Raw genomic sequence first — 18,531 nt, 5'->3', positions numbered from 1 at the left:
CCATTAATTTTATAAATGAGACCAAAAATAAATATAAGAGAAAGAACAATAAAAAATTAGAAATCACACTTTACACTCCCAATATTTTTTAACAATTGAGAGGATTCATTTCCTAGGACATTTCGTTTTTTTGCTATCATTTATTGGTTAATGCATCCCACTTTATCTATCATCAATATGGATTAATGTCTCCGTGGATTTTGGAGGTTAGGGTTTATAAAATGGGGGTTAGAGACTATTTTGACATAATATAGTGAAAATATCTTATCATCTTTTATCTGGGTACACATTTGTTAATGGACGGTAAGTTAACGGCCCGTGTGTACCGCTGTTGACGGAAACTGTTAGCTCAAAAATGGAAGGACAAACGAGATTAACGTTAAATCTTTCCAGAACTAATTTGATTAAAAAAATCATTTGAAAATAAAAATAACAATATTGCAATTTTTCGAAGACTAATTTGACCGTTAATCCTTTATTTTTATTAATTATTACTTAAACAAATACATAATATTATATATAATAAATATATAATTATAAAGGTTTAACAATGGGTTAAGAACATATTATAAATATCAAGATAAGATATTAAACCAAATAAAATCACTTTAGATTATTGTTTTTCTAATGTTATTTTTTTAAAATAAAAACTTTACTTACTCAGTTATGGAATGGATTCTCTCTATTTTTTAACAATTAAGAGAATAAAGTATAATTTTTTACCATTAATTTTATAAATGGGACAAAAAATAAATATAAGAAAAAGAACAATAAAAAATTAAAAATCACACTTTAGACTCCCAATTTTTTTTAACAATCGAAAAAATTCATTTCCTAGACATTCCATTTTTTTGCTATCATTCATTGGTGTAATGGATCCCACTTTATCTATCACATTCGATCTAGTTAAAGTCAACTAAGTTACCAGATTTAGAAAGTCAGCAATCTTAGAACTAACGGTGACTATTTGACCGTCAGCTTTTCTCAGTCATTCGTTCACTCTGCCTCGTGTTATCAACAAAAATGGCTTCAAATCTTCTTCGGCTCCAAGCTTCCCACCCTCTCCCCCATCACTCACTGTCATTTTCCCGCCAAAAACGAAGTCCTCCGCCTCCCTCACTCCCTGCACACAACTCTTCTTCCTCTTCCTCTTGTACTCATTCCACCATCGTCAAGATCAAGGGTTCTTCTTCTTTGGCCACACGCAGTATTGTTGCATCTGCCATTGGATCCAACTTGAATGCTCCTCTCATATCTCCTCACGATAATTGGGGAAACTGGACCGCTCTCTTCATCGCGGCCGTCTTTGGAATCTGGTACTCACGCTTGAATTGATTTGAATGTACGACATTCGTAGTCAAAAGTCAAAACAGTCCACTTAGGGACATTATTGCAAGAGTGGTTAATTTAAATAATGATTGATAGAGATTAATTTGAAGATTTACTGATTCTGACTTCTGAGCATTGTGGGATTGTAAGGTCAGAGAGGACCAAGATTGGGAGCACGCTGAGTGGATCTCTGGTGAGCATATTGGTGGGCCTTGCCGCCAGCAATGTGGGGATTGTTTCAAGTAAAGCTTCGGCATATGACGTCGTCTTGAAATTCCTTCTCCCTCTAGCTGTTCCCTTGCTGCTCTTCAGGGCCGACTTGCGCCGCGTAGTCAAGTCCACTGGAACACTCCTCTTAGCTTTCTTGTTAGGCTCAGGTGAGGTAACTCATTTTGTTGCGGCTTTGGTTTCTCCCAAGCGCAAAACTCATTAAAGTGTAAAAGTGAGGGATTAAGCACCATTGGACAATAGAAACTATTGATCTAAATAATTTTTTGCTTAGATTTGTTCCTTTGTGGGTTCATATGTCTGCATTTAACTGGCTGGTATAATCAGCTTTGGTTTTAGTGTACTGTTTTAGCTACTCCATTCTGTGTGCAATCTGCACGAAGCGTGAAAGCAGTTCCATGATTGTAGAGTGGTAAATCATAAAAATAACTGGAAGGGTTTTACTTTGGGCTTCAATTGGAAAATGTTGGTTAAATATCAGTAAACTTAAATAATGTGTTTAAATAGTTTGGTTTTGTTATTCAATTCAGTGCTTAGTGTTTACATACTTGATGTTTCTATCGGGTGTGCAGATTTGTCTTATTAAATTGTTGAAGATGTTAACATGAAGTTGAGAAGTTACAATCTTTAGTTGTCTTCTGCTGGATTTGTTAGACTCATCCACTGATGAGTAGTTTGATTTAGACTCCTTTCATTTTCTTCTAGACTAGGTTAGTGGATCTTATGCAGAACAGTGACTTCCAGTTATCTTTTAAGTTCCTTTGCATCCATGATTCTTTTGTTCCGCTTTTTCTTGGTTTCGTACTTCCAGAAAACCTTTATAAGTCTGTTTTAAAAATGATTTTTTGGAGGCTTGACTATTACATTTGTCTAAAGCAGTAGTCATAGAGTGGCAAAGAGAAGAAATAAGTTTATTAAGGCATGGAGAGAGTGAATGAATTACTCCAATATTTTTATGACAAAACTGTTTGGAACGAGGGAAAAGATATTTGCACATTGATAATGTAAAGGGTGTACCATTCCAAAAAACTTCAGCAATAGAGTTATTTTAATGACATGTCAATCAAATGTGCTTGTTTCTTCTAGTATTTCCTGTCTTACAGAAAGCTATCTTGGAACACAGTAATTGCTCTGGCATATGTACTTGAGTTGAACTAATGCTAGACAGGACAGAACATGACATTAACACAGAGACAATAGAACAGAGATACTAAAATAAAGAAAACTGTTCTTGAGACACTGTGTCTAATCTCCATATCTCTCTATCTAAACACTTTTTAGATATTTATTGTCTATGTCTCCGTGTCCTGTCCACAAAAACAAATTCAGCCTAATGGAGAATTTTAAAAGGTGGTTAATGTGAAATATGATGGTAAAATAAAATGAATTTGGGATTAAGTGAAATGATAGCCTAGGGCTGGTTTGAGCATCAAAAGGCAAAACCATTAAAGTAGGTAATTAAATGTTTGAAATGGTCCATACTCAACTGCTAGCATCTTCCAATATTATTGTACAGTTCAAATGTGTTTCAATTAGGATATTTGGAAGGAAATTTGAAAAGAAGCATGTCAAGATATGGATCTCAGCAATAGCTTTCACATTTCTCCAATAACCTTTTTTTCCCCTTCACTTTTCAGCTTTCACAAATCACTATATAAGATTTTTACTAAGATTTTTAAGTTATTAGTAAGTCCACTATGACAAAGAACATAAAGTACACGCTTAAGTGACTAGTAAAAACATATTTTGAAGCTGAAACCAATTTGTGGATGCCAATTATGTAAAGTAATTACAGTTGTTAGCTTATGAACTGAATTCAAAACTCACATTAATTTGTCAAATATACGTTTTCTTGGTAAGTTTCTATTCTCCTTACGTATCACAACTCACAAGTTCACAACAATTACAAATGCTATGGTTAAAATTAGCTTGTCCGAGCCTTCTTTATTTCTTCATTTCCTTTGTTTTATCAAGTATTAACCTATTTTCTCTTCTACATTTTCGTGACAGTTGCAACTACAATTGGAACAGTAGTCGCATATCTGCTTGTTCCAATGCGATCGCTTGGTCAGGATGGTTGGAAGATAGCAGCAGCACTCATGGGCAGACATATTGGAGGAGGTCATTTTCATTTTACTTCCTACATCTTATTAATATTGCTATGAATGTTTGTACATTCAAATCACATGGCTTCACTACTGATATTTATTATTGTTTTCCTTATTTTGCAGCTGTCAACTATGTTGCAATTTCTGATGCCCTCGGTGTTACCCCATCAGTTTTAACCGCCGGGTTAGCTGCAGATAATGTTATCTGTGCAGTGTATTTTTCAACATTGTTTGCATTAGCCTCTAGAGTGCCTCCAGAAGCCTCATCGTCTGTGAATGGTAGCTTAAATTCTATTTCGATTATAATATTACTAGTTAGTATGTGTAGTATTTTCTTTGGCATTAGCCATGTAATATTAACTTATTTATTTAGTTACTCAATTTTTAAATGTTTTGCAGACGATGAAATAACTACCAAGTCTAATCCAAGGAACACACTTCCTGTGCTCCAAATGGCTACTGCTCTTGCTGTGGCCTTTTCCATGTGCAAGGCTGCCACTTTTCTTGTAGGATATTTTGGAATCCAAGGGGGTATTCTTCCGGTGGTAACAGCAATTGCTGTAATTCTTGCAACTGTATTTCCCAAACCATTTTCTTCACTTTCACCCTCCGGCGAGGCTATGGCTGTGGTTCTCATGCAGGTGAGTTAGTAATTCTCATACGCAGGTTTTGTCACAGTAAGAAGTTACCTTAGTGCCAACGATACGAGAGATACAATTATATAATTTGATTTTTCTCCCCTTTTTAAGAACACTTGGGAATGATGTGATGATAGCGACAAAGTATTAAAAAATGAATAAAACTCTACAACCAAATAAAATAGTTAACCAAGTTCAACCAAGTTATTATAACCAAGTTCTTCTTCGTGTTCTTCTTCCTCCTCCTCCCAACCTTGATGCTGCTACTTTTTCTTGTTTTCCTTCCTTCCTCTCTTTTCCTTATCTTTCTCTTTCATTATTGTCATCACCAGCACCCCACCACCTCCATCTCCTCCTCCTCTTCCTCCTCCTTTTCTCATTTGAATTTTTTGGATTTCCTCCTTCCTTTTCCTCCTCTTTCATCATCATCATCATCATCATCATTATTATTATTATTATTATTATTATTATTATTATTATTATTATCATTATTATCATCATCTTGACGACATACAAACAAACTTAGTTCAAAACAAGCACACAAACTAAATTCAATTATCCACAAAAGTACATGCATGTAAATAATACAGAAAAGCCATCAATATGACTTAAATGACACTAGAAGTACTACAATTATCTTACATGAACTAATTACACTAAATCAAAGTTAATGAGACCAAATGTACCTTATTTCAATTCGGAATGCACCGAAATTAGTTAATGATAATGATATGCAAACTTAATTCAAAACAAGTACAGACCAAGTGCATCTTATTTAAATACAAAATGCACTAAAATTAGTTAAATGATAACTCAAAACTCCTCATCCTTCTTCTTCTTCATTATCATCATCTTTTGTTGTTTATCTTCTCCTTCTTGTTTTACCTTCTCATGATTCTTCTTATTTTACTCTCTTAATAAGAATAAAAACAAGAAAAAATCAAACAAAGAAAAAGAAACACATAATGCTGCAAAATCAGTAGAAAGAGGAGAAGAAAAAGAAAAAAACGCAGAAGAGTAGCAATAAAAAAATGATGATAAGGAAAAAATACGCAAAGAAGAAGGAATGCGAAAAATGAAAAGGAACACGAAGAAGAAGAAAAAGAAAAAAAAAGAAGGAGGAACACGGGATATTAACGTTTATGTGTGGGGATAGTTGGAGTGTGTATTCCCGCTCTCACTAATGAAACTAAATTTTTTTTACTGAGTTTGGACCAACTTAGTTGGATTTAATTGCAAAAAGAACTTAAATATGTATCTAAGACTGAAAAAAAAACATATATGAGTTAGTTATCACTTATTAAAAAATATTCATTTATTTAATTTTAAATTTTGATTATGATAATAAATTTTTGGATTTTTTACACAAATTATGTAGATTGAGAAATACTCCATTTTTTTACATTTTTTTGTAATCTTATTCATCGTTGATTGGCTAAATTCTTATCCAATAAATATGAAATTTATCGAGTTGGTAATAAGTTATTGTTTCTACTGCTTATGAAAACAGGTGTTCTTTGCAGTAATAGGTGCAAGTGGTAGCATATGGAGTGTTATCAGAACAGCACCTAGCATCTTCCTTTTTTCTTTTATTCAGATAGCAGGGCATCTTATGGTGATTATTGGATTGGGAAGACTGTTTCGGTTCGACTTGAAGTTGCTTCTTATTGCATCCAACGCTAATGTTGGAGGGCCAACCACAGCATGTGGAATGGCAACTACAAAAAGGTGGCATTCTCTCATTGTGCCTGGCATTCTTGCTGGTGTATTTGGAATTGCCATTGCAACTTTTCTTGGCATAGGATTTGGTCAAACAGTATTAAAATACATGTGCAATTCATAGCTTTATGTAAGAAGTAAGAACTTCCTCCTCTTCCTCCCATTTCTTAGTTTTGATAGATTTTGAGGAGTTCAAAGGTACAATTTGTGGTAAAGATAATCAATCCTGAGCTAAATTTCAAACAATATTCATTCAAATATTGAAGTAAATTTTAATCTAACTAGCAATAACAAAACTCGAGACTCAAACTGGGGAGACATTTCAGAAACTCAATTGGACTAGAGGAGATTTTCTTGTAATGATTGAAATGACGAATAGTAATTATATCAAAATATATAAGCAAAGTCATGAAAAGTTATATAATTGTATTCACAATTTCTTTATTTATTGGAGAGAGTATTCACAAATTATTTATGATAAGATGTAATGCTTTTTTATTTTTTGTTTTTATCAATGTAACTGGCATCATGTAGTAAAATGATAATACATTATTGTTTTCTAATCCTACAGATAATGTAAACGCATTAATTTTTTTTTAAGATGAGTTCAAGTAGGTATCTTTTAAATTATTCATTTACTCAGCCTTTTATTACATTAATTGAAAACAAAATTAAAATAAACACATTCAAATAGATTTAATTTTTTTTAAAATTAAATACACATCCAAAAAATAATTTAAATAAAACTAAAATTTAAAATTTCAATTTTAAATGTTCAAATCAATTTTAAACCTTCTAATCGCTAGTACATCCCAAATAAAACCCAAAAAAACTAAGTTTCAACAAGCTAAACTTGTAAAATCCAAAGTTACAACTCACACTCCTCATCTGTCACCACTCCTCTTCCGCACCCCCTTCCTCCTCTTTGCTGCTTACCCATCCGCGCCACCTTCCTCCTCCACGCCGCCTTCTTCCTCATTGCCGTTTTCTCTGCGTCAAAAACGCATCTTAGGTATTTTGACGTGTCTGTGCTGATAAATTTTCTTTTTTCACTATTCTGTTTGATTTGATTTGGGATTTGTTATCATTAATCACATTTTTTGGGCTACTATAGTGTTTGGTCCCTCTTTTTTTCTTTTTGTTTTTGTTTAATAAAAAGTTTTATCTTTTCAATCTATGTATAATATTAGATGTGTCTATAGTTCTTTTTCTTTTTTTGAATGTGTTTGTGTTGATATTTTTTCACGCCTTTGTTTGATTTGGAGTTTGTAATATTAATATAATTTAAATGTGTAAATACTTAATTTTAAATGTGTTTATGTTCATTTAATTTTAGATGTATTTATAGTCAAAATTTTATTGTTCATTTTTTAGATTTCATATTTCCACCACAAAAATTAAATGCATAACTGTTTGTGAACTCTGCATAAACATAATTTAATAGAAGCCAACTGAGTTTGTAATTAAGTGTTGTCAAAAAAGAATAATAGAATTCTAGTTTGTGTCCTTATTTTGTGTAGATAATCATTGAAATACTAAGATTTGTTTATTATTGTTCTAATATGGGAATTTCAAACCTTAGACTTTGAAAAAATGTGGAAACTACTAGAATAAAAAAAATGTGCATGCCTATCTATTGGCTAAATCCATTTTGTCATTAAACATACATATGTCAATATATAATGTTTAACATAAGAACCCAATCATTCTTGATCTTTAACATAAGAAATATGGGCGTTCTCATTCTATAAGTTCTTTCTTTGTTCTTTTTCAAAATTTGAAAGGATTCCTTTCTCATGCTGAAGTTGACGTCCATTCATTGGCTTCACTATATTCTCACGTGGTAGGTTTTTATGGATGTATCTGTATGTCTTTGAAGTTTAGACTATATATATGCAATGCTTTACTTAGATATTTGGATGTTTCTATTATTTTCTTTTGTTTTGGATATATTTGTGTTGATATTTTTTTATGTTTCTATTTGACATGAATTTTAGATGTATTGATAAAATATTTAGCGTACTTTTTTATAATTTTAAATATGTATTTAAGTCTAGTCTTATCCTATATTTAATATGTAGTCCAAAACCACAATGTCAATAAAAAAAATATACTTGTGTTAGTCCAAAGAAAGGAAAAGAAAAGCTAATAAAGCTTCTATGGACAAATTTGATGAATCCAATGCAATGATAAAAATATCAAAGAAAAAGTTAAAAGGCCAAAGAAATCAGGGAATCCTAAAAAAGTTGTTTTTTTATAATTTACGAATTCTCGGAATTAGTAAGTGATAAACTAACCAATGTGTCCATTTTTTAGAAGACACTTGATACCCGATGCACTTCAACTGCCATCGCGGATATGATGGAGCATCTGAAATATAAAGATTCGATCAAATACTATGGCGAGCATTAGAACTCCCTACAAAAGGTAATATCTAAAATATATAATTAATACAAAATGCATATATATTTTCTTCTACGGTGTATAGTAAGGCTACTGTTAGTTTTTTTTTCTCTGGTAGTACTTCTCTCACTCCTATGGTTCTATTTTACAGGTGATAGCTTCTCAAAGTTAGATCCGAAAAAGCATCATTAACTCAGACATCTTTGAAGGCAGAATCCAAAAAGAAGTTAAGAACCATGTAATTAGATGTTCAGTTGCAATTGATATAGAAAAGAAAGAGTTCCAAGGCTACTTTATAATGTTTGTCATGAAGGCCTTCCTGTTTGCTATGGGAAAGACACATCTATGATTGTGTTAAGGAGGGGATAAGAAAATATACGTAAGATGGCATAAAGACTATCGATGGATGCATGTTTGCTTTCTTGATAAGTTGAGCCACATCACCACTACAAGAAAATAAGCTTTTTGTCACGCTTTAAAAGCGTGCCGAAAAGTGCAAAAAAGCGTGCCGATAACTTTTCGCCACGCTTTTTGAGATATCAGCACGCTTTTTCTGTTGGCACGTTTTCATGTCTCCATGCTTAAAAAGCGTGGCCATATCTATTAACCTATAGCTACGTTTTAAAAGCGTACCAAAAAGTGTACATATCGCCACGCTTTTGAAGTGTGCCGATTAGGTTGGTTTTCGGTACGCTTTCACATACAATCACACTTCAAAAGCGTGGCTTGCCAGCTAAAATCTTTTGCCACGCTTTCAAAGCGTGGCCTATTCCTTTGTCGAATTAAAAAAAAGAGAAAATTAGAAGGTATAAAAAATTGATTTTTTATTGATTTACATGAATTATTTACATGCTAAAATTGTAATTAAAAAATTACAATACTTTAACAAAACTAATAATTGGATTAGGACAAAATAAGTTCATCATTAGAACTTAGGAGATCATTAGAACTATCAAAATTATCATTAGAACTTATCACCAGTCTTGCTCTTTGATGCAGTCTCTCTTAGGTATGCTACCATTTTATTGGCACCTTCAGATTCACATTCCTACATGAAGGAGATGGATTTATAAAATAAACCATTACACTTAACCATGCTCATTTTACTAAGAAAATCAAAAGATAAAACTGAAATGCCAAGATCATGTTACAAATGAAACTTCAATTGCAGCCATGATGACACCTACCTCATAATCATATCTAGAAAAAAAATTTCTTCCATAAGTTGCCCAGTGTTCCTTCACAACATCAACCACGGAGATCAGTTTCTCCCCTGCCTTCTTGTCTTTGTTGTGGTGCGCAATAATAGAAAGCCAAGCTAAAACAGCCCTGTAAACACAAGATACATGGCTGATGTATGTTGCTGGTTATTATGCTCACAATTTATGAAAATCTCAGTCTTGAAATTGATTACATCTTTTATATGTTTTGTCCCTTTATCAAAACAAGGAAGATGCAACGAACAGAGAGCGAATAGAGTCAAAATGAAAAGAACTTACTGTTGCTTTCGAATAAACGAGTTCCACATATGCATGAATTTCTTCTCAGCATTGGTCACATTGTCAAAATTACCAAGCCTCTGCAAGGTATCAAAATGTTTCAATGAATCTTCAAAACGTATAGTATGAAGAAATACTAAAAGGTGCAATAGATTTCATATTCCCATCCCAAAGGCTCAAACTAAACCTATACAATGATCAATCAGAAATTTAATTGTCAAATTAGAATCACAAATGGTAATTAAGCTCTCCTAACAAGGTCTAAAATTCGATTAAACCATCCAATTTAAGTGTTGGTAAAGTACATTTTTTTTGTTCCTGAAGTTTTCGAAAAGTATAAAAAATATCGACGTTTAATTTGTTTCAATTGTGTCGCTATTGTTTCAAATATGTCTCTTAACCCCGAAGGGTATAATTGAAACATATTTGAAATTAGAGGAACAAAATTGAAACGTTAAGGGTAATTTTAAAATTTCTCGAAAACTTCAGGGACAAAAGAGTATATTTTATCCTTTAAGTGCAGTTGATGTAAAACCAAACAACAATTTGTTAAGAAACGGCATATAAAGTAATTAGCAGACTCTTATGGGTTAAGTAATTAGTGACACCGCTAACATGTAAACACTATTAAGTAGGTTTTTGGGTAAACGGCAAAATATTTCCTTACAGCTTTTCTATGTTCTTTCTTTCTCCCTTTGAGACACTTGTGTTTCAAGAAGTTAATAATAAAAGTAACAAAGAACTACTGAGCCTCATAGCCACAGGGCCATGCAAGTTTTACCCAAAAGCTTTATCAGACCATTCTTGTATCACAAGAGTTACATTTAAAAAGGTAAAAGAGATTATAAATTTTGAAACGAGGATCATATATATAATCATGCATACCCTTAGCTCTTCAAAATCAGCAACTTCATCATCAACTTCATCCTCACTATCTCCTTCTGATAGAACTTCTTCAAGTTCCATTGGCTTGAAGGACAAATAAATAAATAAATGAAAACGGAAATGAGGAAAATATTTGTCCGACATAAAAAACCATTAAAGAGCATGTAATTACATATTTTGATTTCTTTTGAGAGAGGGAGAGTGGAGATATTTTTCTAAAATATAGAATTGCTAGCATACTCTATTAAGAACTTTCCATTTGATGGACAAAAACATATTTTTGGTAAAATATTTCTATTCGCATCCCCAACATTATCGAACCGATGATCTAAAATCACATTTATTATCCAAACAATTGCAACAAATATTTCCACAGGAAGATACAGGGAACACTCTGTATAGGCCTCTCATTGTACTCGGCTCTTGTTTTTTCAGGACGATTTATATGTGGTATGTCAAGGAAACTGAAGTGCAGAACAGTAAACAAATAAATGGCAATCACTTATTACCTGGTATATGCGAGAGTGATAGAATTTTCGCTTGCTCAACTGGGAAAGGCTGAAATGTTTTCGAAGAGCTATGTTAGAGCTGTGTACATCAAGTAATTTACAGGAAAAAAGATTTATGATCACATGTAGACAATGACATGACAACTTATTTCAACCCTTCCTATATACCAGTCCAAATATCATTTACGCAGATCAGTTTTATTCCCTCTTAGTAAATATTGAGAAAAACTACATCTCTCTACTTCCAATTTTTATTTTTACATATTCACTTCCTCAGTATTCTACATTTGTAAGATACTCTCCAAACACTTGAAAACTTAAAGAATTTCAGGGAATCATAAAAAGCTTTAAAAAAGAAATACTCCCACCCCGAGGTAAAGCACAAACCTTCATTCTCTGCTGATCTTGTGCAGCAGCTTTTGCTCGCGCTCTAACTTCTTCTGGATCAATTTTAGACTGGGGACGGATCACAAAATCCAAAGGTGTTGCTTCTGGCCTTGATGCATGTTGCCTTGAAGAAGACTGTCCAGACCTAGGCCTGCATTATACATTCAGAACAATTAGCATCTATAACACAAATCAGTGACAACTTAGTTCACACTGCTCCACCAGTAATATCTTAATGCCCAAGACTTACTGTGGAAATTCCAAATCAAGATCACCATCTCTAGATTCTATCCCTGCTGCTTTATTTGCCAGCCTGTAGAAATTCAGCATATTGCAATACATAAGACAAATATTGCTTAAGACAAGCAATTTAAATCAGAATGGTTGAGCACTTTTTAACAGTTGGCCTCCTGAAAGGAATCCTGTCGTCCTCAGCATTTCTCATGTCCTCAAACCGTGTACTCTTATTAAATATGGTCGGCTCTGCAATTACAAAGCAAAAATGATGTACTTTTTGAAGTATCTGTCCCCAAAAAAGAAAACTACTCCCGGATGAAAATGGATAGCTTGTAAAAAAAAGAAAATGCATACCATTATAATGTCTTCAAGAATCAGTATAATTTTTAAGGAAAGATAAATGATACATGCTGAAGCAAGAGTTTCACAGATTACTTACCCATTTGTCAACCAGTTCCTTTGCTAGTTTTCTATTTACATTGATTTCTTCGTCGGACTTCGATAAGAGAAGAGGAAAAAATGTGGAGAAGTAACTAATAACAGATGACAAGCATAGATATAGAAGCTAAACTTCAAATTTATACCAGCTTTTTCATGATCCCCCAAATCTGAAAAACATTGAGCTGCAATATTAATTATTCCTATTCCTTCAAAAATTTCAGCAGCTTGCCTAAGAATTTCGTGCGCATCCTCAAGATTCAAATCACGCAAATGGTTTGCAGTTTCCCTAAGACCAGCAGCCTTAGACTTTTTCTCCAGTAGGAGTCCCCTGCTCTTTCAAAACACATTGTCGCCAAGCAGAGTTATTAATTAAAACGACTTATCACAAGCAGAGTTTCTTGGGGCAAGAACAAATCTAAACACAAAGTTTAATTCATTTAACAAGTTTCAATCCTCTTTCATAAAAACATACAACAACTCGGATCTTAAACCACACACATAGCAAAGGAACAATTAACTCAAACCATCAATATCAATCAACGAAATTAAACAAATCAAAATCCTAACCGTGAATGCTTAAAGTATGAAAAGATTAACCTACTGCTAGTTAATGTAGAAAAACTAGAATAACAGAACAGGCAAAGCAGTAGCAATTCAGCATCACATAGCAGCAGCTGAGCGCTACCAAAGCTGTAGCAGAACAGAACCAAATGTCAAGAAGTTTAGGAAAAAAAAAACCCTAAACCAAATATCAGATTAGAACAAAAAATATAAATTTAGAAAAATCAGGAAAAAATGAAGAACCAAGAAAATCAAAACAAAAAATCAATTTCAAAAACAAATAATCAGATCAAGAAAAATTTTGAACAGATAATTTACCACTGTGCTGCGAACGCTTAACGTGGCTGACGGAGGTGCGACGAGTGAAGGAGATGGAGACGGCGGCGCGACGACTTCAGAGAGGGTGACGACAACGCGGCGGGTGCTGAACCATGGAGGGAGGAGTGACGATTGAGGGTTTGCGAGAGAGAGTGAGCGTCGACGGAGGGTTTTGCGATAGAGAGTGAGCGCCGAGGGAGACCTTACCAGAGTGAGTCACCGCCGAAGGAGGGATAGGTGTTTACAGGAGAGACGGAAGGAGCACCGACGCAGGGAACACCGGCAGAGATGGCACCTACGTAGGGGTTGCTAGAGAGGGTTGGAACGAGGTTGACCAACGAATGTTATTGGGGGAGAGAGTGAGAGCACCGGCGATGAGCTCTATGTTAGGTGAAGAGCGCCGCCGCCGTTAGGGTGATGAGCTCTGTGTTAGGGTTGTCGCTTTTAAGGCATTGTTTCAAAGAAGAGGAGGGTGTGTTTCGAAGAGGAAGAAGTGTTGTTAGGGGGTTGTTGTGTAAACTGTTTGTTTCGAATTAAGAGGGGTGGATTTTTTTTTTGTGGAATTTTGTGGCCACACTTATAAAGCGTGCCGAAAGATTTAGAGGAAACGGCCACGCTTTAAAAATGTAACGATAATGAAACTATTTTGCCACGCTTCAAAAGCGTGCCCATTTTTCTCTATGGCCACGCTTTTTAAGCGTGGCGATAAAAAAGCGTGGCCAAATTTCAAATAAGTGGCCACCCTCATAAAAGCGTGCCGATTTCTCTCTATGGCCACGCTTTTCAAGCATGCAAAAAAAGCGTGGCCAAATCACAAATCAGTGGCCACCCTCCCAAAAGCGTGCCCATAGACCACTTTTGGGTACGCTTTAAAAGCGTAACAAGAAAAAAAGTGCCGACAGGCCTTTTTTCTTGTAGTGTCAATTGTTATATCTATATTCGCTAGAACAGTAGTGCTCATTTGCTCATATGTTTTTGTGGCAAATACTTTACTTGCATACTAACAAACAAGGGGACCCTAGGTAGCAGCCTTAAACCATGGATGAGGGAATGGACTATTGCTGCACTTAAACAAGTAGTAAAGAAAGAACAAGTTCGGGAATCGGTATAGATGCATATGTGAATGTACTTAATTTTTTTACTATGAACATTTGCCTGAGAGTTGCGAATAATGTTGACAGGGCCTAATTTAGAATATTGAGGAGTTAAAAAAATCTAAAAGAAAAAAGGGCAACGTCTTGAATCACGGAAGAAAACCCCTGATAAATGCGGGGTGCACAAGTTATACCTTAGACTAAGGAACGAACAAGAAAAAAGCCAAAATAAATTGTTGAGAAATTAGACGAAGGAGAACTTTTGACTGAGACTGACACAAGCGATGGAGATTGGTGTCATAGAAAGAACCCAAGCTCAACATCCTCGACAAAAATGAATGTTGCCTCTCCTCTAGATAGAGTGTTCAATGGTATAAAGATCATCAAGATAGACAAATTTGAATGTTGATATAGTTTAGAATTAGATTTATATTCCTTCCTTTTGTAGCTAGATTTGGATGAGTGCCATTGTTTATTATATTATATTGAGTTGAATGACTTGGTGTGTGTTGTCATGAGCTCTAAGAGGAAGTTGTTGCTGATTATGAAGTACCTAATCCTATGAACAATGAAGAAAACTATGTTATTAATGTATTGGGTAAAAAGTAAGTACATATACTAATTATTGCTGTTATAATTTAACTATACGATATGTACACTATTGAAATGAATAAAATTGAAAGTTCAAATGAGTAATGAAAAACCGAAATAAATAAATACTAGTATTCAAATAAGTAATAAAAAATATCAGCGAATAATAAATTGATATATGACATTTAATTTTTAATTTTTAATTTTATTTGTATGATGTTGGATGTGTGCAAGTAATTTCTTGTGTGTCATTGTGTAATTTTAGATGTGTTTAAATAAGTCCTTTTCTACTGTATTATATTGAGCTGAAGGATTTTGTGTGTGTAATCATGAGCTCCAAGAGAAGGTTGTTGCAAATTGTGAAGCACCTAGTCCTATGAACAATAAAGAAAACTATGTTCGCAACGCATTGGGTAGCAAGTAACTACATATACTAATAATTGTTGTTACAATTTAACTATATGATATGTACACTAGTATTGAAGTTGTGGTAATGTGAAATTTTTTAGATTGAATTTTTATTTTCTATTTGCGATGTGCAGGACGTCAAAGTGTTTAGATATAGTTGTGCATTCCGAATCCCATGAAAGTGTGAAGAATGTGGAGGTGGCGAGGTTATCATTGATGAGTCCATATTTTATGATAATTTTTTGTTAGAATTGAGTGGATTTCATCATATAAACCTACACTTATTCCATTAAATAGCATGCTTTTGAGCTTTCCTCCTAAATTATGCTTGATTATGAAAACATGCTTTTTTGTGCCTGATGAACGGATAATTTATACGCTTTTTGACATTATTTTTACATAGTTTTTAATATGTTTTAGTTACTTTTTAGTATATTTTTATTAATTTTTATGCAAAAATCACATTTATATATGGATTTTACTAAGAGTTTGTGTGTTTTTTCATGATTTCAGGTATTTTCTCGCTGAAATTGAGGGACTTGAACAAAAATCTGATTCAGAGGCTGAGAAAGGACTGAAGATGTTGTTGGATTCTGACTTTCCTGCACTCGAAGTGGATTTTCTGGAGTTACAGAAGCCCAATTGGCACTCTCTCAATTGCGTTGGAAAGTAGACATCTTGGGCTTTCCAGCAACATATAATAGTCCATACTTTGCTCGATATTTGATGGCCCAAACTGGCGTCCAAACGCCCACCAGAGACAATTTTCTGGCGTAAAACGCCAGAACTGGCACCAAAGCTGGAGTTAAACGCCCAAACTGGCACCAAAACTGGTGTTTAAACTCCAAGAAGAGCCTATGCACCTGAAAGCTTCAATGCTCAGCCCAAACACACACCAAGTGGGCCCCGGATGTGGATTTCTGCACTATCTACACTTAGTTACACATTTTCTGTAAACCTAGTTTACTAGTTTAGTATAAATAGCACTTTTTACTATTGTATTCATATCTTTAGATCATTTTTGAGACTATCTTTGGATCACTTTTGATCTCTTGATCACGTTTTGGGGCTGGCCATTCGGCCATACCTGGAGCTTCATCACTTATGTATTTTCAACGGTGGAGTTTCTACACCTCATAGATTAAGGTGTGGAGCTCTGCTGTTCCTCATAAATTAATGCAAAGTACTATTGTTTTTCTATTCAATTCACACTTATTCTTGTTATAAGATATTCACTCGTACTTTAACCTGATGGATGTGATGATCCGTGACACTTATCATCATCCTCCCTTATGAACGCGTGCCTGACAACCACCTCCGTTCTATCTGCAAGAGCTTGAGTGTGTATCTCTTGGGCTCCTGGTTTACAATGCATGGTTGCCTCTCCTGACAACAGAGCCTTCCATTCCGTGAGATCAGAGTTTTCGTGGTATAAGCTAGAATCAATTGGCAGCATTCTTGAGATTTGAAAAGTCTAAACCTTGTTTGTGGTATTTCGAGTAGGATCTGGGATGGGATGACTGTGACGAGCTTTAAACTCGTGACTGTTGGGCGCATTGACAGTGTGCAAAAGGATCAATAGATCTTATTTCGACACGATCGAGAACCGATAGCTGATTAGCCATGCGGGAAACCGTAGCGGATATGTTTTCACTGAGAGGACGGATGGTAGCCATTGACAACGGTGATCCACCAACATACAGCTTGCCATGGAAGGGAGTACGCATGATTGGATAAGGACAATAGGAAAGCAGAGGCTCAGAGGGAACAAAGCATCTCCATACGCTTATCTGAAATTCCTACCAATGAATTGCATAAGTATCTCTATCCTATTTTACGTTTTATTTCTCTTTTAATTATCAAAACATCATAACCATTTGAATCCGCCTGACTGAGATTTATAAGATGACCATAGCTTGCTTCAAGCCGACAATCTCCGTGGGATCGACCCTTACTCACGTAAGGTATTACTTGGACGACCCAGTGCACTTGCTGGTCAGCTGCGCGGAGTTGTGAGAGAAGTGTGAACTCACGATTTTGTGTACCAATTTTTTGGTGCCGTTGCCGGGAATTGTTCGAGTTTGGACAACTGACGGTTCATCTTGTTGCTTAGATTAGGTAATTTTCTTCTTGTTCTATTTTCAAAAATTTTTCAAAAATCTTTCAAAATTTTTTTTCTAATTTTCGAAAATTTAAAAAAATATATTTAATAAAATCATAAAAACAAAAAAAAAATTGTGTTTCTTGTTTGAGTCTAGAGTCAAAATTCAAGTTTGGTGTCAAGTGCATGTTTTTATTTTTCTAGCACTTTTCGAAAACTCATGCATATGTTATTTTTTATCTTCAAGTTGTTTTTGATGATTGTCTTTGTTTGATCTTGTGATTTTCTTGTTTTGTGTCTTTTCTTGTTTTTCATATGCATTTTCGAATTTTTTAGAGTCAAAAGTTTAAAAATTTCTAAGTTTGGTGTCTTGTATGTGTTTCTTTTCTTAAAAATTTTTCAAAAAATAAGTTCTTGATGTTCATCATGATCTTCAAAGTGTTCTTGGTGTTCATCTTGACATTCAAAGTGTTCTTGCATGTTTTCTTTGTTTTGATCTTAAATTTTCATGTATTGAGTCATTTTGTTGTTTTTCTCTTTCTTCATTAAAATTCAAAAATAAAAAAATCTTTTCCTTATCTTACTCATAAATTTCGAAATTTTGGGTTGACTTAGTCAAAAAATTTTAAAATTTAGTTGTTTCTTGTTAGTCAAATCAAAATTTCAATTTAAAAAATTCTATCTTTTCAAATCTTTTTTCAAAAATCAAATCTTTTTCATTTTTCTTCTTAATATTTTCAAAAATTTTAAAATTGATTTTCAAAATCTTTTTCTTATTTTCATCTCATATTTTCGAAAACTTTACTAACATTTAATGATTTGATTCAAAAAATTTCAGGTTTGTTACTTTCTTGTTAAAAAAGGTTCAATCTTTAAATTTTAGAATCATATCTTTTAATTTCTTGTTAGTCAAGTCATCAATTTTAAAATCAAATCTTTTTCAAATCATATCTTTTTCAAATTTTAATTTCAAAATCTTTTTCTAACTTCTTATCTTTTCAAAACTTACTATTTCTTATCTTTTTCAAAACCACCTAACTAATTTTTTACTTCTCATTTTCGAAAATCACCTTCC

At 33.8% G+C, this 18,531-nt stretch overlaps 1 protein-coding gene across 3 annotated transcripts; it reads left to right on the top strand.

Moving 5' to 3' along the window:
- Positions 1–952: 952 nt before the first annotated feature.
- On the top strand, positions 953–6,471 carry LOC107465225 (uncharacterized). 3 transcript variants are annotated; one of them, XM_016084210.3, is made up of 6 exons: positions 953–1,316; positions 1,480–1,706; positions 3,568–3,678; positions 3,789–3,944; positions 4,065–4,306; positions 5,814–6,467. In XM_016084210.3, the coding sequence occupies exons 1-6, from the start codon at positions 1,024–1,026 to the stop codon at positions 6,144–6,146; spliced, it is 1,362 nt and encodes a 453-aa protein (XP_015939696.1). In that variant the 5' UTR covers positions 953–1,023; the 3' UTR covers positions 6,147–6,467. The 3 variants fall into 3 exon arrangements, with proteins under 3 accessions (XP_015939696.1, XP_015939697.1, XP_020986973.1); XM_016084211.3 differs by having other exon boundaries at positions 5,827–5,948; XM_021131314.2 differs by having other exon boundaries at positions 1,102–1,316; positions 1,485–1,706; positions 5,814–6,471.
- The last annotated feature ends 12,060 nt before the right edge of the window (positions 6,472–18,531 follow it).

The sequence above is a fragment of the Arachis duranensis genome, chromosome 9 (assembly GCF_000817695.3).
Source record: "Arachis duranensis cultivar V14167 chromosome 9, aradu.V14167.gnm2.J7QH, whole genome shotgun sequence".
Classification (NCBI taxonomy): Eukaryota; Viridiplantae; Streptophyta; class Magnoliopsida; order Fabales; family Fabaceae; genus Arachis; species Arachis duranensis.
Note: the sequence above shows the minus strand (reverse complement) of the source record. Positions and strands in the feature narration are given on the sequence as shown.